The sequence below is a fragment of the Acanthopagrus latus genome, chromosome 10, assembly GCF_904848185.1.
Source record: "Acanthopagrus latus isolate v.2019 chromosome 10, fAcaLat1.1, whole genome shotgun sequence".
Lineage (NCBI taxonomy): Eukaryota > Metazoa > Chordata > Actinopteri > Spariformes > Sparidae > Acanthopagrus > Acanthopagrus latus.
Window position 1 is genome coordinate 18,598,714 of NC_051048.1, and position 24,093 is coordinate 18,622,806.

Consider the following 24,093-nt stretch of genomic DNA (forward strand, 5'->3'; position numbering starts at 1 on the left):
AGTTTATCCTTTTTCTCATACTGTTGATCCTGAGATGAGTTCCCCCCCCTCGTCCAGCCACTAGCCTCCGCTCTGCTTGTCTCTTACTTACAGAGGTCATCTACCTTTTTATTAGTCTGTGTTTTTCTCTTTATGCTATGTTTTTAAAAAAACCGTAAATTAACAACTGCCTGCTAAAAATAGAGGCGTTACAAACACTGCATTCATACTCATCTTTATCAACAACTTCTATGTGTGAAAGCACAGTTTGGAGTCACTCTCCCCCGTGGTTTCCCACCTTCTCCGACTCAGTACAGGCCACAGCAGTCTTCCTCTAGTCTATCTTTGCTTGCATACAGTACACATAAATTGCATTTCTCCAGCAATGCCAGCTCAAGTTGCAAGTTGAAAAGTTCAAATGTAAAACAGGGGCTAGAGCAGCGAGGGAGGATCGCCATAAAGCAAAGCAGGCTGTAGATTACACAGGAGAACACAATACACATACTGTAGAAGAGGTGTGTGTGTTTGCTGAGCTGAAAGACATCCCTATCAGTGTTTGAGAAGTCTATCTTCTAGCCAACAGAGAACTATTTAACTCATGTTCAGTGTCCCTTTCCTCATAACCTCATCTGTTACTGTCAGGTACTCAAGGTAGCTATTTATAACCAGTACAGGTTAATGAAAAATACATGATCTCTCGCTTGTCTTCCTCAGGTCCGAACGCTATTTGTCAGTGGGCTACCGCTGGATATTAAGCCGAGGGAGCTCTATCTCCTCTTCAGACCATTTAAGGTATGTTTGTATGTTTTAAATGGATGGGCCGCAGCTATTCTTAGCAGCTTTTTCTTTCCAGCAGTCAATGGGACCTCCATTAATGGTGATGAAATAAACGGCAATGGAAACTCTCCCGCGAGGTTCAAGTGTCTATGTTCCTAAAGCCGAGAGTCAATCACATCTTGATCCACAGGGTGCGTGTGTGTGCGTGTGTGTGTGTGTCATGGAAAAATGGCTCACTGCCTGTAACACAAAAACAAAGCTATTTGCTTCACCTCAGAAACCTTCACTTTGTCACAGGTACAAAGGAAGCCCTCAAGTGTAATTCAGGTGGACGCAGCTTTTTGGAACTTTGCCCAAGAATAATGCACTTTAATGGAGCAGCAGGACAGTTAAAATGAATAATAGGACAATTGTTGTGCATCTAATCTGTCTTAGATAATGCTCATGGTATGTACTCAGAATAAGTGGTTTGTATCATGAGTGTTGACAGCAGTAAGTCTCGATTAATCAGGAGGCCATGTGGTCTTTATATGAGCTCCCTGACTCATGAAACAACCAAGCTTAGTCAGAAGTGATCCTACAATTCAAACATGTAGAACAACTTGATAAACACAAGTGTTATTATGCAATATTTTTTTCACTGTAATCTCTAAAACACCTTGTTCTATACACCAAATTGAAGCTTTTGTCCACCTTTTCCCATTTCTGACATTTTCTTTCTCTGTTTCAGGGCTATGAAGGCTCCTTAATAAAACTCACTTCTAAACAGGTATGCAACAAGAAACACTGCTTCTACACACAGAAACTAATGAGTGAAGACATCAGCCAGTCTCTCACCAAGCTGTCACTGTCTGCATCACCCAACTACTTGCTCATCAACACCTTAAATTTCTTTGTCTCCTCTTTGTCCCATTTTTTTTTCTCCCTCACTGTGTTATCAGCTTGTTGACTATGAAGGATTAGCACCATTTGTCAGGAGGCACGTTGAATAGGAAAATAACTTTATCGAGGGGGGAGTGTTGCACCAACTTGCCTTTGGCTGTCGGATAGTATGCTTGTAGTCACAGACAGTCAACTCCGGTGGGATGTGCGGGGATGGGAAGGGAGACGGGAAAAGAATTTTGAGGTGTCAAAGCGAACGTTTTGACAAGAGCAGTACTGACGGTTGAGTTGTGCCTCGAGGGGCGCGGGACTGAAAATGAGCTCAGCTGGCAGGTGTCCACTTCCAGAGTTAAGCAATTTAGCTTGATGTCAGTGTACTTTTTTTTTTACTACATTACACCGTTTCCCATAAAGACATGACATGCTCATTAGGAGGGTTTAGGGCGATTTAGATCGAATGTGCTGAGTATAATACCTCTAAAACTAAGAACAAAGAGAAGGTTTTTCCAGGAGTAAAGTCCCATTTCAGCAGTTGGGATTTTCCCTCTTTTGTTTCATTGCAGTTTAATGTTGTAAAAAAAAAAAAAAAAAGAGGCAATTAGCAACTATTTTAATACACTTCTTATGTTTTAATACATTTAGGTCCAGTTTAGATTTGTTAACAATAACAACTACTAATGCATTGTTAATGTTTTTTCCTCGCTTGCACCTCAGTGTGTTGTGTCTACAGCTGCAGCAAATGATTTTTCTTATTGATTAGGGCTGCAACTAGCAATTATGTGCATAATTGATTATGTCAATTATTTTCATAGTTGATATTTTGTATTATAAAAATGTCAAAATTGTGGAAAATGATCAAAATCATAAAACAAAGAAAAGCAGCAAGTCTTTACATTGTCTGTTTCACACCTCAAGTTTTCTCTTTGCTGATGCAAATTATTATTATTATTAGTAGTAGTAGTAGTAGTAGTAGTAGTAGTAGTAGTAGTAGTAGTAGTAGTAGTATTCTCATTAGTATGCTCATTTATAAGTTTCATGATTTTATTTTGGGTTACTAATAGAATAGGTTTACATGCTCTGATGCTCAGAAAACATCTCAGTTTTCTCACACTGTCAGCTCTGTCTAACATGTGCTGTTTTACCTACTGTCTCTTTAAGGCCCCCCTCCTGAATACTAATTGGTCAGCTCACAAACGCCTGACCCAGCACCACTAACAACAACTCTCTGTGCTATATTAGTTCTTATATGCCCACTAGCCCACTTATGCAAATGTGTGAAATTGTCATGTATTATGATGTCACAAAGTCACGGAATTAAAGGCGAGACAACGAGGGGTTATAGGAGCAGTGATTTCTGTGGGAGCGAAGAGCTTCTGTTGGTGCAAAGTTTTACCTTTTATAACTTTCAAGATATTTTACATGCACAAAAACATTTATAAAATACTGAAAGAGAGTAAAAACACAAAAAAACATATTCCCCGCATTTTCCCAGTGCCCAAGATGACATCATGAGATGTCTTGTTTCGTCTCACCAACAGTCTAAAATCAAACTGTAACGTTACAATGATTGAAAACAGAGGAAGCAATAAATCTTCCCCTCCAAGAAGCTGGAAACAGTGAATTTTGGCATTTTTGCAGATGAAAAACAGACCAGAACAGTAACTTAACACCCCTTGAAAATCATGTAGCTGCAGACCTCCAGTGGTTTTACTTCTCACCTTGAGGCAGTGATTTACAGGTGAACATTAGGATTCTGTGGCAGCAGTGTTTAATGTGGTCACAGGTGCAACATCACACAAAAACACACCCAGCGTCAGTGATGGGTGGCCTCCTCTCAACCTGCAGGATTCTTCGTTTCATAATGTAGAAAATGTGGTTTGTGCAGGTTTTGCTCTTTTTGTTCTGCCTCTTTAATGAATAAGTGAAACGCTCAGCAGCTCGTTGTGCACTTTGGCCTCTCGTTGCACCTTCTCACCATGCCCCATACTTTTATAATTACCATCTTCCTCAGGACAAATGTCAGCTGATGCTCATGTTCACGTCTTGCAAAGTGCTGTACAACATTCCCCCGGCTCGCCTTTGTTTTGAGTGTCCCTCCTCCCGACTAATGACAAAAGCGATGTAAATCAATCGATTTCCTTCTCCCTTCAGTCCAGTCCGAGTACACACAGCCATCTCCATATATAGCAAGAGCCAGATCTCAGACCTTTTCTATTTATATTCCTGTTACGCTTCCTCTGCCTGACGTCTTCACTTTAGTCCCTCTTTTATTTTTCCTTCGTTTTTCCTCCTCCTCTTTCTCCACTTGTTCAAAGTTCCCATAACCCTACACTGCTCTTCCAGATCACACGCAGCAGAGCGACCCCATGGGAGCAACATGTTTAGAGATTTCGTTCTCTTCTCACCCCCACCTCCTCCATATATCCCCATTCATCTGCACACACGCGCACACACACACACACACACACACACACACACACACACATATACACTCTGCAGAAATGTGTGTTTTTTGTTCTTACCTGACAACCAAACCTGCATTACTGTCTTTTTCTCTGCTTCTCCCTCTCACCTTTTGCTTTTGCACAGCCTCCCGAATTGATGTCTCCAAAATACAAAACTAATAGATGTGAACAAGAATATATTGCAGTGTTCCCCACTGACAGGCCTGTTTGAGGAGGTCTTGAAAACCTCTCACCTCACTCTCTTTCATTCTCACTCTCACCTTTAACCCTCTAAATTCTCATTCTCAAGCCTACCCTCTATTTCTATTTATCTTCTCTATCTCTTCTACTCCCCCCCCCTCGCTCTGCCTCTCTCACACTCTTACATGCACATTCTCGGTCCTCATGTTGCCCGTATTTGGGCATAGGGGAGCTGAATGATGAACTCTCCTTGTACGATGTAAGCGTCCAGCCTCCATCTCTCTCTCTCTTTCTGTCGCCACTGGTTTATAAACAGGCCGAGAGAGAGACAGAGAGAGAGAGGCGAGGGAGGGGGGGTAAAAAATAAAATAATAAAAAGAACAACATGTCTATGTCACTCAGACAGAACTGCAGACTCAGTATTCTGCCTTAAACCATGTTTCTTTCTTTTGTTCTGTCTTCTTGTCTCCCCAGCCGGTGGGGTTTGTCAGCTTTGACAGTCGATCAGAGGCGGAGGCTGCTAAGAATGCCTTGAACGTAAGTGTCATGCCCCCTTTCGTGCTCCTCTCAAGCACCAGCTCGGCGCTTGTATGTCTTGTGATGACTTTAAAATCGCATCTCTCTGTCTTCTGTGCAAAACGCATCTGATAGATGGGAGATCCAGACATTTTTTTATATGCAAAAATCCAGAAAAAGACATGTCGTGTCTACTCTACCTACCTTATGTCTGAATGCTTGTGTTTGAGTAAATAAAAGCCTTTATTCTTAAAGCTTTGCCATGGATCCTGCAAGGTCAGGATGGAAATTAGCTCCTCTTCCACATATAAATAGAAGATATTGATCTAGGGTTTAATTTTAATCTCACTTATTTCAGAAGGTAGCTCAGTAGAAAGCCTTGATGAGGCAGACTCAAATATGAAACAGAGCTCGTCCACACGGGGTTTTATACAGCTCTCTTGAAACAAAGTATAGATGGACGGTAATGAACAGCAGCTCTCTCACAGCTTTAGTTTCCCACTGTTCTTTTAACCAGTCTAGATATGCACTGCCCCTCCAATCGCTTCTTAAGTTTTTGTTGATCCCTTTGTCACAGAAAAAATATTTTTTTTATCACCTTCCTAAAGTGGGACCATGACAACACGCGCAGAGTCTGTCAACTTTCAGATGTTGAGATATTGGTGTGCATCAAAGGCAGAGCAGAGAGTTGAAGAAAGGATAAAAAATTATCATCTTATTATGGAGCCAACAATAGTCAGACTGTTTCCACGGAATCACTCAGTGGGGCTGAGAATTGAACAGTGCTCTTGTTTTTTCAGGGAAAGCTGCGTCCCGGGGGTCATATGTAGATAAGCCAGATTTTTGCAAACATCTATCTGCATATTGAAATATGGGAAAGACAGAGAAAACCAAGGGAAGGAGGGGATTTGTTTCCCCACGTAGTTCTTTTATTTTCTCTAAACTGTGAGCATATATAGCTTGTAAAAGAACACAAACACCAAAACTGTATAACCAGAAGTGCAAAGGAAGTGTGAAGAAGCTGGAAAAAAAAATCACATCTCAAGGTAGAGATTCAACACAGTTCAATGTGAGATGTGCTCAGGCCTCATTATAGCCATGTACCTTATTATACCTCTGCAGCCTCGACTGGCAGAAGCTGTGAGAGCACTGAGCCAAGGCAATCCTAGTTAATTCCCTCCCCTTCATAAGAAGAGTCATCCCTCGCTTGTTTCAGCTCAGCCTTGCCCGAGCCTGCAGGGACGAGCCTAGAAACCCATCCCTGCAGCTTCTCGCTCTTTTGCTGCAGAGAACTTCACTCTCGACTGCTTCTCTCCTCCATTGATCTGACCTTCCGTGTTTTCCCGCACGCCTTTTTACAGACAATCGAATGAGGTTAATTAGAGGATGCTTATAGTTCTTCCTGGCCTTGTTGCTTCCACTGCAGGCAAACAAACAGCTGCTTTGTTTTTGGATGAAAAAGAGCTTTGTTGATGTCACATTCCTCGTTTCTCCTCAGGTGAAAGTAATTGAGAGGAAAAATGATTTGGGCTACTGCACATGTGGAGTTCCTTGATGTAGATCAAACCATAAGAGAAAAACAACCTTTTACTTGGCTTGTTGTGAGCACTGGTATGTCAGAAGGCTTTAAGCATTGGCATCTCAAGAATTTGCCAAGATTTTTGGCTCAATTGAAGCAGTGATGCTCGCTGTATGTCGTGGTGAATGGCGGATTTGATGTAATGATATTAAGTTACAATTACAAAGTACAGTAGGGAGCATAGCTGGGGGCTTGTGGCTCATCTGCCTGTGGTTGAAATGACATTATGCGCTTGCCAGGTTTGTGTCATCAGGTTCTGATTTTCACCTGTCATCACGTGAACCGATCCAGTGTAACACTCCAATCCACAGCGAGCCGTGCAGCAGGCTTCAAAGTCTAACCAACTGAATATGTCCTCTCACTGCCAAGAATTCTGCAGTAAATTCAGTCGTAAAGTCCTGAAAGATGAAACGTACAGCCAGGCCCCATTGGACGTCTAAACAACAGACAACAAGGCTGAGAGGAAGACATGAATGATAACTACCTCCTCTGTGGTCTAAAAATGGTCTGCTTCATCACTACTTCAAGGCACAAATCTATCAATCGCTCGCTCTTATTTCTCACCACTTCAGATATGGACACAATGATTTATATTGGCAGGTTGTCTCAGACATGGTTGCTAAAGCAAAGTATTACTGTTTATCATAAAGTCTCATCATGTGGTGAACCCTAATGAGTGAGCAACTGTCAGGGAAAACAAGCGATATATCTCAGAAGTCTTTACACAACTTGGCTGCATTCATCATATTTTGGCAAATTTGTGTATAAAACATTTGAAACATCTTTAGTTACATGAATCGAAACACATTAAAATCATGGATACCTGCAAATTCCTTTCAGCAGGCTCACATATTTCTTGCAGCCAGAAGTCCTCCACTGGTAATATGCACAGCTGAAAAGTTACATTGACAAATTGAGGAGTGATTCATAGATATTTTAAGTCACATTGCTTGAAAACATTATGCTGATGACACTGCATTTTAAAAATGAAAGTTACTCCAGGTGTTAATTTCTGCCCTTGTCACCTGGACCTCTTTCAAGACCTGGATGTGCATGAAATTCTCTTGGTTGAATTACAAATCATTAAAACATCCGAAGTACAAGTACATAACATAATGAACATAAAACTACAACTCCCAAGAAGCATTTGCTAGAAAAACAAACTTTCCTAGAGCTCAACAATGACATTCATGCTTTTTGCTTCTGTCAGCTTTCGAGCCATTTCACAACCAAAATATCTGATCATTACGTTTTCAGCCTTTTGTTAGAGTAATAAAAATGTACCATTTACATTTTGTAATAAAAAATAGATATATAAACTAAACTGTGCTAATCCAACTATTATATAGCTGTATAAAAGTTTCCTTAGAAGCAAAATTTTTGCTGACTCATTTTTCTGCATTTTTGATCTCAAGGGGGTTCGGTTTGATCCAGAGATCCCTCAGACCCTGCGGCTGGAATTCGCCAAGGCCAACACCAAGATGGCCAAGAACAAGCTGGTTGGCACCCCCAACCCCCCTCCCTCCCAGCAGAGCCCTGGGCCAACGTTCATTGGCAGAGACCCATGTGAGTACTCGACAATTGGACCATCCAACTGTCTGTCTGTATATTGGTTTGTCTGTCCGTCCTTCGGGCCGTCTGTCAGTCTGTGCGTCTGTCCCTGAGCTCATCGTACTTTCTTTCGGTGTTGCCACTTCCTGTGGCTTTGAGTTTCTCTTGTTATGAGGTGACTGGACAGCTGTCCAGTCTCCTTAAACAACAGCTGATTTGCTGTCTTAAGTGGAGGAGCGTTTGTGCTCCAACTGTGACTATGCACGAAAAATGGAGATTGTCTTGGCTGATAATCAATGAAACGATTTGTCTTGATGGTGATATGTTTGTCATTCCATGGAAAAAGGCACAAAATGGCTCATCTCCAAAGAGTTTCTTAGAAATCAGATTATGTGCTCTTCTGTTATAATGGGTTAACGTGATTAGAGTTCTCCCCCTTAACAACTCATGCCCCCTGTTAGATTAATGATTCATAAACAGTGCATGATTGCTGTTAGCCATTGCTCTAATTATTTGGACTGAAGGTCTTTGAGTGGTAGTCGTGTTTGGAATTTGCTAATTCAGCTCTGTACTTTCCCGTTTGGTTAAATATTTTTCTAAAGAGTTAAGGGCTCTGCAAGAATCAGCCATTGATAGTTGAACATAGGCCAGCTGCGGTCCTACATTCCTTCTAAATGACCAAACTGCTCTTATCTTGGATTCTTTTTTTGCCAGAATGAGGGCGTGTACTTGGGGCCTTGGTGGAGAATGGAAGGAAACATTTAATGAAACCATGACGTAATCAGCAGGAGAGAAATTGCTGTAATTTCCTGATAAGAGACGTTTAAATCAACCATTTTTCTGATCCTGCGATGATAAACATTTACCAGAAGACACTGAGAACGAAGGGAAATGCTCCTTTAATATTGTTCAGCTATCTGATGGTTCTCTCTCTGTACACTTACTCTGTACCACTCTGCTCTGTCACCGATCTCTTCACTCATGCACTATGCACTTTTTTCACAGTCACTTTATCCTCGACTCAGTGAGTAAATCATCATATCTGAGATGGTTTCCTCTCATATTATCCTGGATTAAGTCAACTTTACAGATTTTAGGGGTGTATAATTGACTGTTTGCTAAGCCCTCCCTCCTTCTGTACTGACTGTTGCTAACGTTAATGTACCATTTAAAAGACATGTATTTTAAAAAACAGCATTGTTCTTGTATTGTGGTGTAGACCTACAGAGTATTTTAGTTATGATATGAAAACAATGTAACATCAGACCATTTCATTCTGACGTAATCTTGTTTGGCTAGTTAGCTTTTATTTCCTACTTGTACATATTTAAAAATGTATTCCTACTTTAGGTTGTAAGCTAGTAGCTGCACATCCTAACTGAAATTTGGGCTACACTGGAGCAGATAAATGCTTGTGTTTTTTGGCTCTGGAAATGCAAAAAAATCTCCCAAGTATTTTATCAGTCTTACGACAGCCCAGTGCATACCGCTATGTTGAGAAAGCCAAGACCTGCCGTGCCTTGTTACACAAGGGAATTGATGGTATATTTTCACTGTTTGAGGGACAGGTTTAGCAAACAGTTTGTTTAAAGCAGTCAAACGAGAGGAAGCGACTTCAGATCACTGATCCTCACCCTGCACCTCCACAACCACCTATACGACCACCATCTCCACCCTGTCTCTCTAGCCATCCACCTATCCACTGGCCACTCTCCTCACTCCACTCCTCCTCTTCTTCTTTCCACAGATGAGCTCACAGTGCCTGCTCTATATCCCAGCAGCCCAGACGTGTGGGCTTCATACCCGCTGTACCCGGCGGAGCTGTCGCCGGCCCTCCCACCCGCTTTCACCTACCCCTCCTCGCTCCACGCTCAGGTAACCTGCAAACCCATCCCCTCTTCCCCCATCACCACCCCCACCTCAACCACTGCCTGTCACCTCATCCTGAGTCCACAAACAGCGGCAGCCGTCAGCCCTGAAGTCACTCTCTGCCCCATCTCACAGAGCACACCTTCCAGTCTCTTTCACCTGCTGATTTACAGATCTACTGATCAGCTCCCATCTCTGCCTGTTCTGATTAATTATGTTTTATTGTCTCTACACACTGTCAGTCAGATCAGGCAGCAGCCATCTTATTCTTTTTAACACACAAAATATTACCAATCACATTACAACTTTAAACTGCATTATCTGAAATATTGATGTTAATCTGTTTTGAATGCACTCCATAAAAGCAGGATGTGGATCAGGAATGTGATACATCGAATTTGTTTATTGGATGACGTTATAAATATTTAATTTGCAGAGTGTAGTCCTTTTTTTTTTTTTTTTGCAGATGTGTAATGCTGTTTTACCCTTCTCTAGAGAGGAAGGGCTACCTGATCCCATTAACTTCCAGGAAATCAAACTAAACTGAACCAATCTCACAGCTCACCATAACCTTAAACTTCATGCAGAGACACCATAAAGGGGTTCGGCTGACTGGCAATTAATGCTGATTGCAACCACCTACTAGCTTTCTGACTCTGAGAATAAATAAATATAAATAAAATTAGAGATAGATAATCAACAATAAAGTCAGACTATAGTCAGTCCTTGTGGAATGAGTCACTCGTCTTATGTTCATATAGTGTAGAATCAAGACAAAGAAATGGTTTGAAGTAGAGAAATCACAGCTCAAAACAACTCATATCATGTCACTTTTGTTTAATCTAATTAGTGGCATCATCCATGCAGCTGAAAGCTTGAGTGGTTTGAAAGGTTTGCATCATCATTCGACCATCACCTGCTCTGTTAATTAAATCCCTGTTTTTCAACCAACCATGATCCAGTTTATTGAGATCTTCTAATCTGCACAGCTCCGCTGTGAGTTCACATAGGAGTTCATTATTGATCTCTTGAAATTCTTCTCATGGAGCCTGTCAGTGCTGGCTGACCCTGATAAGATCTTAGTATTAGACATGCTGTTTCTGAATTTTTGTGTGTTGATTTTGTTTTGAAGCTTGCCACGATTCCTCAGCACTGCTGTATTTTAAGATCAGCTCGTCTTTTATCTCTGCTATATGGAGCATATTTCAATGTTTAATGCAGATTTACGAAGGTTATTTAAGTATGAAGGCCCCTAGCAAATGCACTAAATCCGAAGCTCCAGTGATGTCAGAATTTGAAATGAGCACAAGTTGAATCTGCCTAGCTGGCACTTTTCCATATGCGTCGGATATGTGAGCACACACTGACACACACAAAAAGAGAATCTGGCATTGTGATGTCAGTAGGAGGTTGTAGGTTATGTTAGCCTCTCACAGCCTCCTCTGACCTAGAGAAGATGCTGATGTCGGACATAAAACTATGTATTTAAAAACAACACACAAAGACAAATCAGATTTGTTTTATGTTAACATGAGCTTGGCTTTCTGCTGCTGTCATCTTATCTAGTTAGAGTACTGTGATGTTATTGGAGCTCAGAAAAACAATATCTTTCTTTGTTGTGTCACATCATGTTAATTTCATTAAATACAAGAGGATGATTGTGCGAGTTATGTGGAAGTTTATGGGACATGTGACAGTGATGTCTATTGTTTTTAAAGTTATAGAGTCTCAAAGCACCGTGGGCATCAAAATCAACTCGATGTAAGAACGTGTTTAAAAATCTTATTGACTTATAGCAACAGTATATTTCACCTTAACATGTTCATGCTACAGTGTCCTTAACAGGGTGAACTGTCTCTGTCTCAGCCACTCCATCCTCGATCACCTGGTTCTGGTAAAGGGGGGTACACACATAACGATAATCGGGCTGATTTTGCTCCGATTTTACCCCTCCCTGACCATGGAAAATTATCTCCTGTCTTACAAGATTATCCTATACAATTATCCTGTGGTATGTTAAGAGTAAATTTGTTCTGATAATTTGCTCGGAAACGGGTCGCGGCCGACAATCGTAAATGTTAAACTTGTTCAATATTTACGATGGAAAATCTTCGTGTGTGGGAAAGCCGACGACTCCTGAGTCACTACTCCGTGAAATGTGACGTGAAACGCAACGTAGCCACCCAGCTGACTGAGGAACATGGAAGAGGACGTAAATAAAAACAGAGGCGAGATCTAACTTTTCCTATGGGGGTGTTTGAATAAGCCTTTTTAATGTTTTTAATGGGTCTAGCGTCGGCGCTAACGTTAACTGTTATGCGCTACCGTTAATTGTCACACTGGTGGTTAATGCAAGTATTGTGTGTTGTCAGAAAAGCTCACATTCCCTCTTCTATGTCTTCCACGTCTTTCATGTTTTAAAACGTTTATTTACTTTTTTTTATATACAGTCTATGCTCTTTTCCGTTTATGAAGAGCCTGATGATGCTGGGGTTGTTGCCATCGGTTACTGTAGATCACATTTGATCACGCGATATTTCTGGCTTGGAGGACTAGATTCTCGATCGACTGTGAGACAGATAATCTTCATGTGTGTGGTGTCCTGTGCTGAGAATTTCGGAGCACACCACACACAGTACGATCAAGCTGATTTTTTAATCTTCATGTGTGGGGGCTCTACAGATAAAAAATCTCTTCAGATTTATAAAACCCTAATGTGTGTACCCCCCTTAACTTCAGTGAGAGAGATGCCAAATCGCATTAAATGCCAATTTCTACATATTGTTGCTTTTAAAGGAAATATTTTGTGGAAAATGGATAGCTGACTGTCGTGTTGAGAGCTAGACAAAAACATTCATACTAGCCCTGTTTTGTATATTGAATATGCAACTACAGCCAGCAGCTGTTAGCTTAGCTTTGGTAAAATAGCTTAGGTATGAAGACTGGAAAACAGGGGAAACCTTCCTGGACTCCTGTCAGAACAGCGAGGTTGCCAGGCCTAGAAATAGTCTGGCACATATCCACCCCATAAACATGCAAATTGTTGTTTTCTCACTTTGACTATTTTACCGATTAAACACATTTTGTTTTTTGTTAATTAGTGATGTTTTAAAGATCGGACTGGTTTTGTTAGCTTGGACAGAGGCAGGCTAGCTGAAGATGCTCTAAATCAGCACATTATTTTCTACACTCTAACACTAAATGGTGAATTAAAGGTTGTTGTACGCATATAAATTGTGTATAGTTTGTCTGATATATGTGTGCTAGTATGTTGACATACGTGTGATTATGTGTATTTAGATTCGCTGGCTCCCACCTGCAGATGGAACTCCTCAGGGATGGAAGTCCAGGCAGTTCTGCTGAAGTATGTGTGAGTAACAACACACACACACACACACACACACACACACACACACACACACCCAATGACGTGTACATTGTGCCCCGCCTTGAAAATACTTTAGTAAATGTTATGACACTTTGTTTAAACGATTGCAGAGATATTCCTAAACATGTCAGGAATATCACGGGGTGTTACTCCATGCACGTGGTTCGTGCGTCAGTGAACCGTCCTTTTCTTGCTCCCCAACCCTCACATGAAAAACCACACAGCTAACAGCCGAACTAACCATCTAATTAGTCACACTTCTGCCAGACATGAAACTCACTAACACAAAACAAATTAGCCTTTTTAGAGGGAGATGTGGGAGTGCAAAACCCAGTGGGGTCAATGAAACCACAGGCATCATCATAAGAGATGAAAGATGCGATTTTAGAGGAACCACATTATTTTTCTCCGCTCAGGTCACAGGGAACAGTGGGTCGACTTTTCACATTGATGCGATGCTTGATCTCAGGCATCAAAGGCAGCGAGTCAAACAGAATATACAACGAGCTCCGACGCAGATGTTTTAATAAAACAGACTGGGTGGATCTCAGCAAAAATGACTAAAATGCTAATCTCAGCTGTTTTTATGGATAATGTGGTGAAAGTCACTGCATGCTCACCAAAGTGCTCTGCTTCAGTACAGTTTTCAGATAAATGTACTTGAGTATTTTTATTTTATTTTTATTAGGTAGTTGTAGTAAGTAGTTCCTTTTGGTGCAGATACTTCTTTACTTCTACATGCAGTTTTTTAAGGTATGTTTGCTGTTTTAGTTAAACTGGTATTAATACATTTTTTGCCACTTGGGTGCAGTATAATTCCCAGCTCCCATGATACCCTGTGCGAATTCTGGGCCCAACTTAGAGCAGTTTGTCTTCACACATTAAGACCTGCGTTAGTGACTTCATCAAGTGAATGCTACCAACACTATTAATATTATTGAGCACACTTTGCCAATGCTTCTAAAGCCTCAAAAGTGCCACTGGTGTGTTTAGTTTTTATGATACTTTGTCAATTAGTGTCACAGATAAACGTTTAACCAGTAACCTCATGGATACACACTCATTTACGCACTTTAATAATGAATTAATTATGATTTTCTGCGATTTCTGGTCCTTTTTACACAGAAAAGTTTATTCATCAAGATTCAACATGTTGAGTAGTTTTTATGGAGAAGCCTATTGGTTCCACAGATCTGCCTACTGGACGGATGCCTGATGTTTATTGTACTTGTATGTGAGCGGAATGTTTATTGCTGTGTGCTCGGCTCTAACTTTGCCATAATAAACACAGAATATTGTCCTATAATAATGTTGGTGTTGTTCTGCAGATATTAGGGTGTATTTGTCATTTTGTCAAACCCTGGCAGGATGAAATACAGTTTTTAATTTAAAAGATGTTTTTGGCATTTCCGCATTATGACAAAGTAGACTGTGGAGAATTATAAAGAAGACAAGACAGAAGGAGACGGAGGATGCGAAGCCTCCAACGATCGTAAATGTGGAATATGCACCGTGAACTGCTGACGTACCTGGGCACTGCTGGAAGGGCCCTTTTTATGAATCTTTATTAAAAAATGATTAGCATGGGGCTTTATTTAAAATGAATTACAGATGAATTAATTGTAGTGCAGCTGCCGACGGTACACAGCGGCTTCTATTAAATCAGTTTTGACCATGTGTGAGCTATGCAGCACATGTGCTTCGCTCTGTGGTTCAGACAAACTAAACGCTGTCATGCTCGCAGAAAAACAAAACCACAAAGCACAACAAATCCCCTGCTTGTGTGTGTGTGTGTGTGTGTGTGTGTGTGTGTGTGTGTGTGTGTGTGTGTGTGTGTGTGTGTGTGTGTGTGTGTGTGTGCACACGCTTGCACTCGGCGCCAGTCACACTGTCACCAGTACCCTCCCTCCAACGTCTTGGGACAGGAAGGAACATGTTCTCCCGACCCCTTAGGGAGTCAGTAGGGAGTGGGTGGGTGGGTGGGTGGTGATGGTAGCATGGAGGCTAACATTCATCAAGCTGTTGATTGGTGCTAGTCCCATACATTGCTTTGTAACCTTGAATCATAGCTGCTTATTTCCAGAGATAGAAACCGAGTGCATGAGAAACAAAGCTGTTGGAGTAATTTGATGTTTTGGGGGAGTTCGTCTCTGTTGGCGGGGGTGCAGGAGGACGGGAGTGGAGGAGGGAGGGACTTGGAGGAAATAATTACTCCTCTATCAAACCAGGAGGAAGTCATTTGGCCGGTCAGGCTGCCCCAGTGGATATTAACCCCTCAGTAAAACAACAACACCCCCACATCCGGCTCACAGTGGAGGCTAAAGTGAAGCCGAGACATCCAGTCAGAATACTGTGATAATTACAGGCTGCTGCAGCAGATATACATGTATGAAACACAGTCAAGTTATGAAGTGAGTAGTGTAAAGCACATATAGTCAAACAGCAGGCACACAGAACATTTTAGGTCACCCAAATTGAAAAGAAAGAATGAAATCTTAACATCCACTGGGATCCATTCATGCTTACTGCTTTGTTAATCGTTGTTCAGGTTTCTGCGGCTACCCCAGTACTACTGAGGTGAAACTAATTTCTCATTCAGTCACTAGTTTAATGTCTTTCCAGAAACAGTGACCTTGTTCCTCTGCGGAAACAACGGCCCTCACTGTGAGCAGTTTTCTTTGGAACTACGTTTTTCTGAAGAAAATTCGACCACTGCTCCCAGTGACGACTGTAGATTATCAGGAATAACAGGGACACTGTTTGTGGAAAGAGATGCTGCTGTTGTTATAGATGTTTTTAATCTGAGCAACACTAATTAATTCCATCCATCTCTACTTAATAGTGGTGGGGAAGGGCAGAAATCTCAAAAGCAGAAAACATGGAGCCAAAATTAGATATTACTAGAAGGAAGCAACAAGACACATGGCGATGCACTTCAGACATTAAAGAGGCATTTTTCTGCCACTTCTAACCAAATTTAAACATTGTCTGCCTGTGCTTGAATGAATAATATCCAACTGTGAAAGTAACCGCTGTGTTTGGGATAACATACAGTATGACGGCAGCAAGCAGCTGTTTTCCTCTGCTGACGTCAGAACTTTTCTTCATGACCATTTGGAAGAAGACCAAATGAGCAGAATCAAGGGAAATTCTCACTTAAATTTTTCGACATTGCTTTCAACATAGCAACACAGACTTTCACCAAGGTTTGAAGAACCTTCCATTTGTTCTCTCTTGCTTCTGAAAAAAGATATTTTTTTTGTAATTTAGTTGGACTTACCCTTTAAGGCAAGACAACCCGGTAATTTAAAAGAGTGCTCCACAATCATTTCCAGTATCCATCAACATGACATTGCACATTAACAAGACCTAAAAGCCTTCTTTGTAATGTTGGATTGAGCTTAATCACACTGTGAAACATATCTCCTCAGTGGGTCTGTTTACACAGTAAAATCTAATGATACTCGTGGCTCACTAAGTCTGTCCTGCAGTCATAAATTAAAAAAGAAACTGGTCACTTCCCACAGTAAACTGTCAGTGTTGAGTTAGCCTTGCTGCTCTGTTTGTCCCTGATATTCTGCAGCTTTCCAAACATCTCAGTTGTACAAGACCTTGTGTTTTTTGGCCCTCGTTGTCTGTTCAGTGGACACAGTCGAGTATCCGAGACGTCTCGATGTGGGCCGCGAGGAGGGCGTGAACGTATTTGTGCAATGCAATCTGCTTGGGATAGTGCTTGTGAAACACTTTACAACAATTTTTAGCTGCAAGACGACAAGAATAAACTTGAACTGAGGTTACAAAGAGATGTCTCTCTTTGTGAAGTCTGCGTTGCAGCACTATTGTACAATCTGTCTGCTGTTGACGGGTCATGTCTGATTTAAAAAAGAGGCATTTGTGACTTGTTACTCAGGCTGAAGCCGTCGGGTGACAGTAAACCTTCGCAATAGGAATTAGAGCTCCACAGGCTTGCAGTTGGCAGTCGTTGTCTGGGGGGCTAAATAACACACACCACTCATAGTTAGAGTATGTGTATTTGGAAGTGTAACTCTGGGAGATTCAAGTGTGTGTGTGTGTGTGTGTGTGTGTGTGTGTGTGTGTGTGAACAGCTGAAAGTGAGGTAGTGTCCGGGGGTCTTTAGTCATGAATGAATTGTCCTAATCACCTGGCATCCTGCCTGTTAAGGGAAGTGTCTTTATTTACAGCACTGCCACTTGAAGTTGAAACAGGTAGCTCCACTACTCTGTGAGTTTTTGTTGTTTTCATACCCCTGGAGGTTCAGGCTAGTCGTTCATCTGAATGTTTGTGAAGCAGAATTATATTTGACATTCATGCTCCGGCACAGAGCTACCTCCAAAGACAACCTAATAGTGGACATTAATGCCTAGTGAACTGGAGGGAAAGGTAATCCGGATTTTCCATCTGACAAGACATGGTGGGGGAGTGTCGAGTGTGTATATGTGTGTATGTGTGCACCCCTAACATGCGTGCTTGTGTGTGTATGTGTGTGTGTGCGTGTGCAGTCTGGCTGCCTGCCCTGAGGAGCTTTTTGGCCAATAGCCCGACAAAAACCAATGGTTCCTGTGCGATGTTGGACTAACTCCCAGTGGAGAGCCGAGGGCCAGCTGGGGCCCCTTCTAATAAGGAAGTGGGACCTTATTCGTTCACCCCCTACTGATGGATAACACACACACACACACACACACACACACACACACACACACACACACACACAAGCGTACAGTAAAGCTCCACTGTGGCCTCGTCCCTGCACCGGGTCTCAGGAGCTGGATACATGTCAGCAGCTGTGTTCATCACCACCCAGCTCCAGCAGCTATTGCTGGTATGTGAGAAACACAGCCAGGGCCTAAAGGCTTTTCTCTGGATTAAAGGGGCTTCAGACGGGGTTCTTTTTCATGGCCATGCTGCACAGGTAGAAATCTTGAAGGACCACAGGGCTGTGCTTGCAAGGTTTAGCTCCAGATGTATAAAATCTCACTAACTGAATATGGGTCAGTTGAGCAGTATTAAATGTATTCTTCCTACATACATACATTCCTTTCCTTCTGACATGAAAATCGGTTTGAAGACATTCATGTCGTGTGATCAGTCACAGTGAATGAGTCTGCATTCAGTTTTGTCCATTTGCTTTTTTTTTATTGCTGCATGGCGACGCAGTTTAAGGACAGTGTGATTTGATTTGGGCAGCTTCAGTACCTCCTAACTGATACCGAATGTTTGAAGCTTGCTTTGAGATCAAGTCTTTTCTAAAAAATCACAATATTTAAAAAGCTTTCAATATTTAATATGACATGATAAGCATGATATGTTATTTTATATTAATTGTTTGTTCTATAAAATATGAGAGCCAGTGCAAGATAGCCTTTACAATAATCCAATACCTAAGTACACTGAGTTACATGTTTTATATAGCATATACATTTGACTTTTTCTTCTTTTCTTAGAGTCTGTTCTTAGTTTCTTCAGTCAGCTAATCATCTTGGCTCTAAATCTGAGTTATTCAGTATACATTTTTTCAAAACATGACCTTAATATTTAGTAGGGTTTATAAATGCTAACTTCATAATTGCACATATAATCCTCAATAATTCTGAACTTAATGCAAGGTTGTGACAAAAATATTGATTGATTGTACCATATGTCTCCTTACCTTGACATAAGTATCTAGACAAAAATGCATTTATTAACAACTGATTTGGCATTCACGAATAATAATCTTTTAATACCATAATTTTTAAAAGCATTATCACCAAAGAGAGAAGAGAGACAAGCTTAAAATCCTCAATTTGTCCTTATCAATGGCTTATAACTGATCTATGTCACTATCCATTAATGAGGACATTTGATACCTCTTAGGTCTCTGATTGTAAAACACAGGATTGAGCAGGAAGAAAAGTGAACTAATGTGCAAAATCTTGTGTTCACTGCGACAGATTACACAACTCAAGAGTCTGTAAATCGATTTTCATATCACACAGAAATGACTGGAAATTGATTGATGACGATAATGGAAGAAGGATATCTTTCTCACAGCAGCAATGTTGAAAAAATGGCCGGGTGTGATGTAAAGTCATAGTGATTTGTAGTTAATGAGGATATGTAATATGGACTGTTGATGGTAGAGAGCTGAAGCGCAGCACTGTCAAATGTTGAGTGTAAATGTTTCTTCTTTCTCTTCATTTCCGGCGTGAGATTGATGATCACTGACAACACAGAGAGGAACGTTTGCTCCACGAAGCCTCGCCGAACAGGAAAAAAAGGAAACAGTGCACACATTGATGAGAAATCGAGTCACCTCCCACATTCTCAAACACTACTTGTTTACCTATCTCACATTATGCGCCTGGGCCAAGTTATTGGTTGTAGCACATTAAGTCCGCAAATCACTAAACCTGTTCCTAATCCACACAGACATGTTCAATGATCAACCCAATGTTTAACCTTGGTGTCTCAGCCAGAACAAATAGGGTGGTCTGGAAGTATGCGTCGCGTTAGGTTAGCCAAGCGGCTGTATAACGCATCGATTCCCTCATCCTTGATTGAACGCGCAACAGGGCATTAGCTAGGCGAGCCGTGTCCCTCCTAAAAAAAACAAAACAAAACGCAGTACTCGGAACAGGAAAGAGTTCCCAATCCGTCTCCTCTCCTTGCCTGCAACAGTCTCTCTCTCTCTCTCTCCTCCTTTCTCGTAAGGTCATGTTTGGTTTGCTAATTGTTTATTGTTCCAAAGGGTTTCTACCCTCCTCCGAACCCAAGTTACCACAGTCTCCAAGAGATGTCTATTTTTGGTGATACATCTGGGGTTGGGTGAGGGGGTCCGAGGGCTGACCTTTCTCCTCGGTCTGCTGGTGGTGGTGGTGTGGGGGTGGAGATAGGGATCATGGGAGATATGGTTGTCAAGCAGAAGTTTTAAAGGCTATTGTCAGCTGACATCCTGTATGTCGCAGCTGGACTTTGAGCTTGCGGCAAAAGGCGACAGCGCAGTCTTTTTAAAGGTGTAGTCAGTAGATTTTTCACGTCATCATCAGTTTAGTCTCTCGTCAGGTGGGTGTGCTGCACAAAGCATTTGTATAATGTCTTCTGTGGAGCTTTGTTGAGTCTGAGAAAATAACTTTAGAGACATCTCTTTGAGTCACGTCGGCGTGGGCTAGGAGACAACACATGTTCACAGAAACTGGTGTTTTGAAGTTTGAAAGGTGTGGGTGTTAACCAGACAGAGCATCTAACGACAGATCCAGTTGTATTGTGGGAAGTAAATGAAAAAAAATTATATTGCACCCTCTGCGCCTTCCATTTTTGCATTTTTTAATCTTTTCTACTCTAAGAATATCAGGCATTACATCAATTTTGAATTTTGTTAGAAAAAATAATCAGTCGAGCTTTGCTCTGGAGTACATGAGCTACACAGAATGAAGAAGCTTTAAATCATGCATCCTTCTGGGTTGTATACATTTCTTGAAGGATTTGGCAAAAGCTTGAAAAAGTGTCATGTATTCCTTTCTTTTAAAATATTTTACCCTTGAAATTAATATAGATAAATACATCTAGAGTGAACAGATGCAACATACACAATCCAGTATAACAGAACCACAAACTGTGGCTACTGGTACATAAAACAGCCCCAACAGGAAACAGCTTGTTTCCTTACGTAAAACTCTGATCTCCTTTGCGTCCTCAGGTTCCTGATGTGTGATGGTGGCCGTGGCCGGCTGTGACGGGCGTTGCTGATTGCCTCTCGTGTCCAATTAGAATCCAGGAGGACTGACCTGTCTGTGGCTCTCGGAGCAGCGTACCGTCGGTGAGTTTACAGCTCGGACTTCACAACCATTGATCCCAGCAGGCGAGGACAAAAGGTGTAAATCTCACCTCGCCACCAAGGCGACGTGACTCTCCCTTCTGGCACAATGTCTGATTGTGAGAGTGTGGATTTATGAAACAAGCTGTGAAAGCCGAGGTATTGCGCCGGCAAAGACGTCTGCTGCAATGAACATGGCAGCGTCAAGCCGCAGTGACAGGCGTGTCGACTTTCACCTGTGTGTGTTCGGCTTCTGCTCAACAGTGGATGTTGTGGAAACAAACCAGAATCTCAGGGTGTGTGTGGTCTTGGCATCACAACAAGTGCGAGACAGTGCGGAAAAAAACAAGAAACATATTTTTCTCATATCAACCTTTTTGTGTGTGTGTGTGATTTTATGGTTGTGCGATCGTGTTTGGTGTCATGCAACAGTCCCAAACGTTCCCCTGTGTTTTCATTAGTGTGCAAGGTTCGTGTGCGGTGAACATGGCAACCTCACCCTTATATATGTATTTATTCCCTGCCTTTTTCTCTCTCTCAGGCAGCAGCAGCCTCATGGTCCTCAGGACATACTAGACCCCAGCCTCCATCACACATCGAGCACCACCCGCCCTCCCCAAAGTCCCTCCAACTCTTTTTTTATACTGTTACATACTCGAGATTTACCGGCAGCGCTTTGGCTACACATCCTCTGACACCTCCATGAAAGGTACCGGGCATGCACGACAAAGGCGCTCACACACCCTTTGTTCACCCGTTGACTGCATCGCCTGTTTAACGCTATCAGGTCTCTTGCAGTGCATTCTGTATATGCAAGTGTAAAGACAGCACAGCCAGTGGAGCGCAGACACAACTTTATGCAGGATCTTTGCACGGCCAGACGCCTGGACGTGTGGCTAAAGCGCCGCCGGGTAACGTTATTATATGACTATAATTATTACTATTCTGTATATCATTCATATTAATGTTATTATGATTATTAAATACATGTTGAAGCATGACTTTGCAAAAAAAAGACGAAAAAAAAAACAATGCTGTACATTTTTAGATATTTTAAAGAAATACAAAAAGTATTTTTGTAATCAAGACAATGTTTGATTGGTTCATGTTGTGCTAAAGTGTGTGAGGAACTTTAATTTCTTTTATCTTTTGTCCCTTCCTGTTTGGTGCCATTATAAAATGGCGCGTCGCCCTGCTATACCAAAGCAGTCCTGTTGTCGGTCCGCTCATGTCTTTTCTACATACTGTGCATATTTAAGTTTGCTCGTGTCTTTTGTGTGGCGTCTTCACCCGACGAAGCCGACGTTTTAGTCCTGTGTCTGATGTGCTTTGGTTCACCTGAGCAGTCAATGTGAGTGAGACAAAACACACCTGATCCAGCTCATGATTTTTGCAGTTTGAGGTAATCAGATGTGTTGAAAGTGGCATTGACAGGAATAAGCCATCACCGGTGAAGGTGGACTGACCCCCGGAGACTGAAAACACAGCAAACTGAGCCCAGCTATAATAAGGAATCTGCTCCTTCATTGTGTAGCAGGAGGACAGCAGCACAGTATAGAGAAACAAAAGACCAAAGGCATTTTTTTTATTACACTGGAGAGCTATCTAGGCTAGTGGAATTATTCCATTTTTGACTGCTTTGTAGTCCACAATCTGATTTCTTATGAAGTATGACGTTATTTTTGCTGCATGTCTCTTTTGGTGTCACTCCAAAGAGCCACTCTGCATCTGAGAGGACATTCACTTTAAGCAATTTGTCTCTTTTGTCTATTTTTAGGGAGCCAGCGTGATTCAACCCGCTTTTGTAAATTTTTGAATTTACATAGTAATGATTGGAGCGTGGAGAATAAGAAAAAAAACAATCTTTTGTAATCTTGTGTATTCTGGGCCTGCAATAACGTCTTTGCTGTTTGACATATCATCGATTGATCATGTTTCTGTGACATTTTGACGCCAAAATTCTCATTCATGTTGCGTCCTCACAAAAAAAACCAAGCTGTGATGCTTGTACTTTTAATCCGATGAGGCGAAGTCACATTTCACAGTGATGTGACAATCAACGGAGACGCTGTAAGAAAAACAACCTCCTCTGTAACGTTTAGCCCAGGTGTGTACAATCATATTGCAGTGGTTGAATCCTATAGTCAGTGTTTGTAATGAATAATAATATTATGCACATAATATCAACTGATTTTCTGAAGCAGTTTTTGCTTTTACAGACATTTTTTTAAGCCAAGTGTGGCACCAAATTTAATAGAACAAGTATTTATAAGGTGTGTGTGTGTGCGTGTGTTTTTATGGGTGTTATGTTTTTAAGGTTCATAGAAGATGCCCATCATATAATTCATTGTAAGTATTATTGTAAGTTTTAATTGTATATTCATTTGGTAAATTTTCTAGAGCTTCTTCCTGTGTTTGTACCTGATATATGAATACTGTTTTAACTACATAATTCACTGTGAATTCCAGAGAAAAACATGACGCTCTTTGAACGAATGGATCTTTTTGTGTGTTGCCAGCAGAATGGTACAGAAGTTCCTGGAAATTAATATGATGATCCCTCCTTTCTGTCAGTGAGAAATATTCCTTTCAGTATACCATGTGCGTACCTGTGTGTTCTGTGCATGTTCATGGCATGTGTGTGTGTGTGTGCGTGTGTGTGTTCCTTCTTTCTTTTTCCTAATGCATACAGTACTGTCGATATTTATGTACTTTAGCCGCTGTAAGGAGAAACTGTATTTCAGTGAATTGCAGAGGTTTGTTTGTTTGTTTGAAACCAAAAAAAAAAAAAAAAGTGATCAAAATGAGAAGTTTTTATGAAAATGTTAAATGAAGACATTTCAGGCCATCTGCCATTAAAGATTGACGTCATCCCTGCTGTCATGATTGATTTTTGTCCTCTGAGTATTATTGAGCTTGACCTTCATGAAACATACTTTAAATTCATGTATTTCGACTTACGGAGCCCCAAAAATGAAAAAAAAAATCAAAAACATAACTGATTCACTGGCTTTATTTTCCTCTGACAATACGATCAGGGTGTGAAGCTCAAATGTTATGTTAGGCTGCTTGTGATCCATGTTGCAAGTCGCAT

General features: G+C 41.3%; 1 protein-coding gene across 4 annotated transcripts in view; it reads left to right on the forward strand.

Annotated features, from left to right (window-relative positions):
- Positions 1-23,877, forward strand: part of LOC119027280 (RNA-binding protein with multiple splicing-like) — a 37,071-nt gene extending 13,194 nt beyond the window's left edge. Inside the window, exons 2-9 of one of the 4 annotated variants that reach the window (XM_037112323.1) lie at positions 694-771; positions 1,487-1,525; positions 4,758-4,820; positions 7,794-7,944; positions 9,677-9,804; positions 13,099-13,162; positions 20,883-21,002; positions 21,541-23,877. In XM_037112323.1, the coding sequence (XP_036968218.1) occupies positions 694-771; positions 1,487-1,525; positions 4,758-4,820; positions 7,794-7,944; positions 9,677-9,804; positions 13,099-13,161 (522 nt within the window). In that variant the 3' untranslated portion in view covers position 13,162; positions 20,883-21,002; positions 21,541-23,877. Of the gene's footprint in view, positions 1-693; positions 772-1,486; positions 1,526-4,757; positions 4,821-7,793; positions 7,945-9,676; positions 9,805-13,098; positions 13,169-20,882; positions 21,003-21,540 lie in introns of all 4 variants that reach the window. The other 3 variants (XM_037112322.1, XM_037112325.1, XM_037112324.1) reach the window with 3 other exon arrangements.
- The last annotated feature ends 216 nt before the right edge of the window (positions 23,878-24,093 follow it).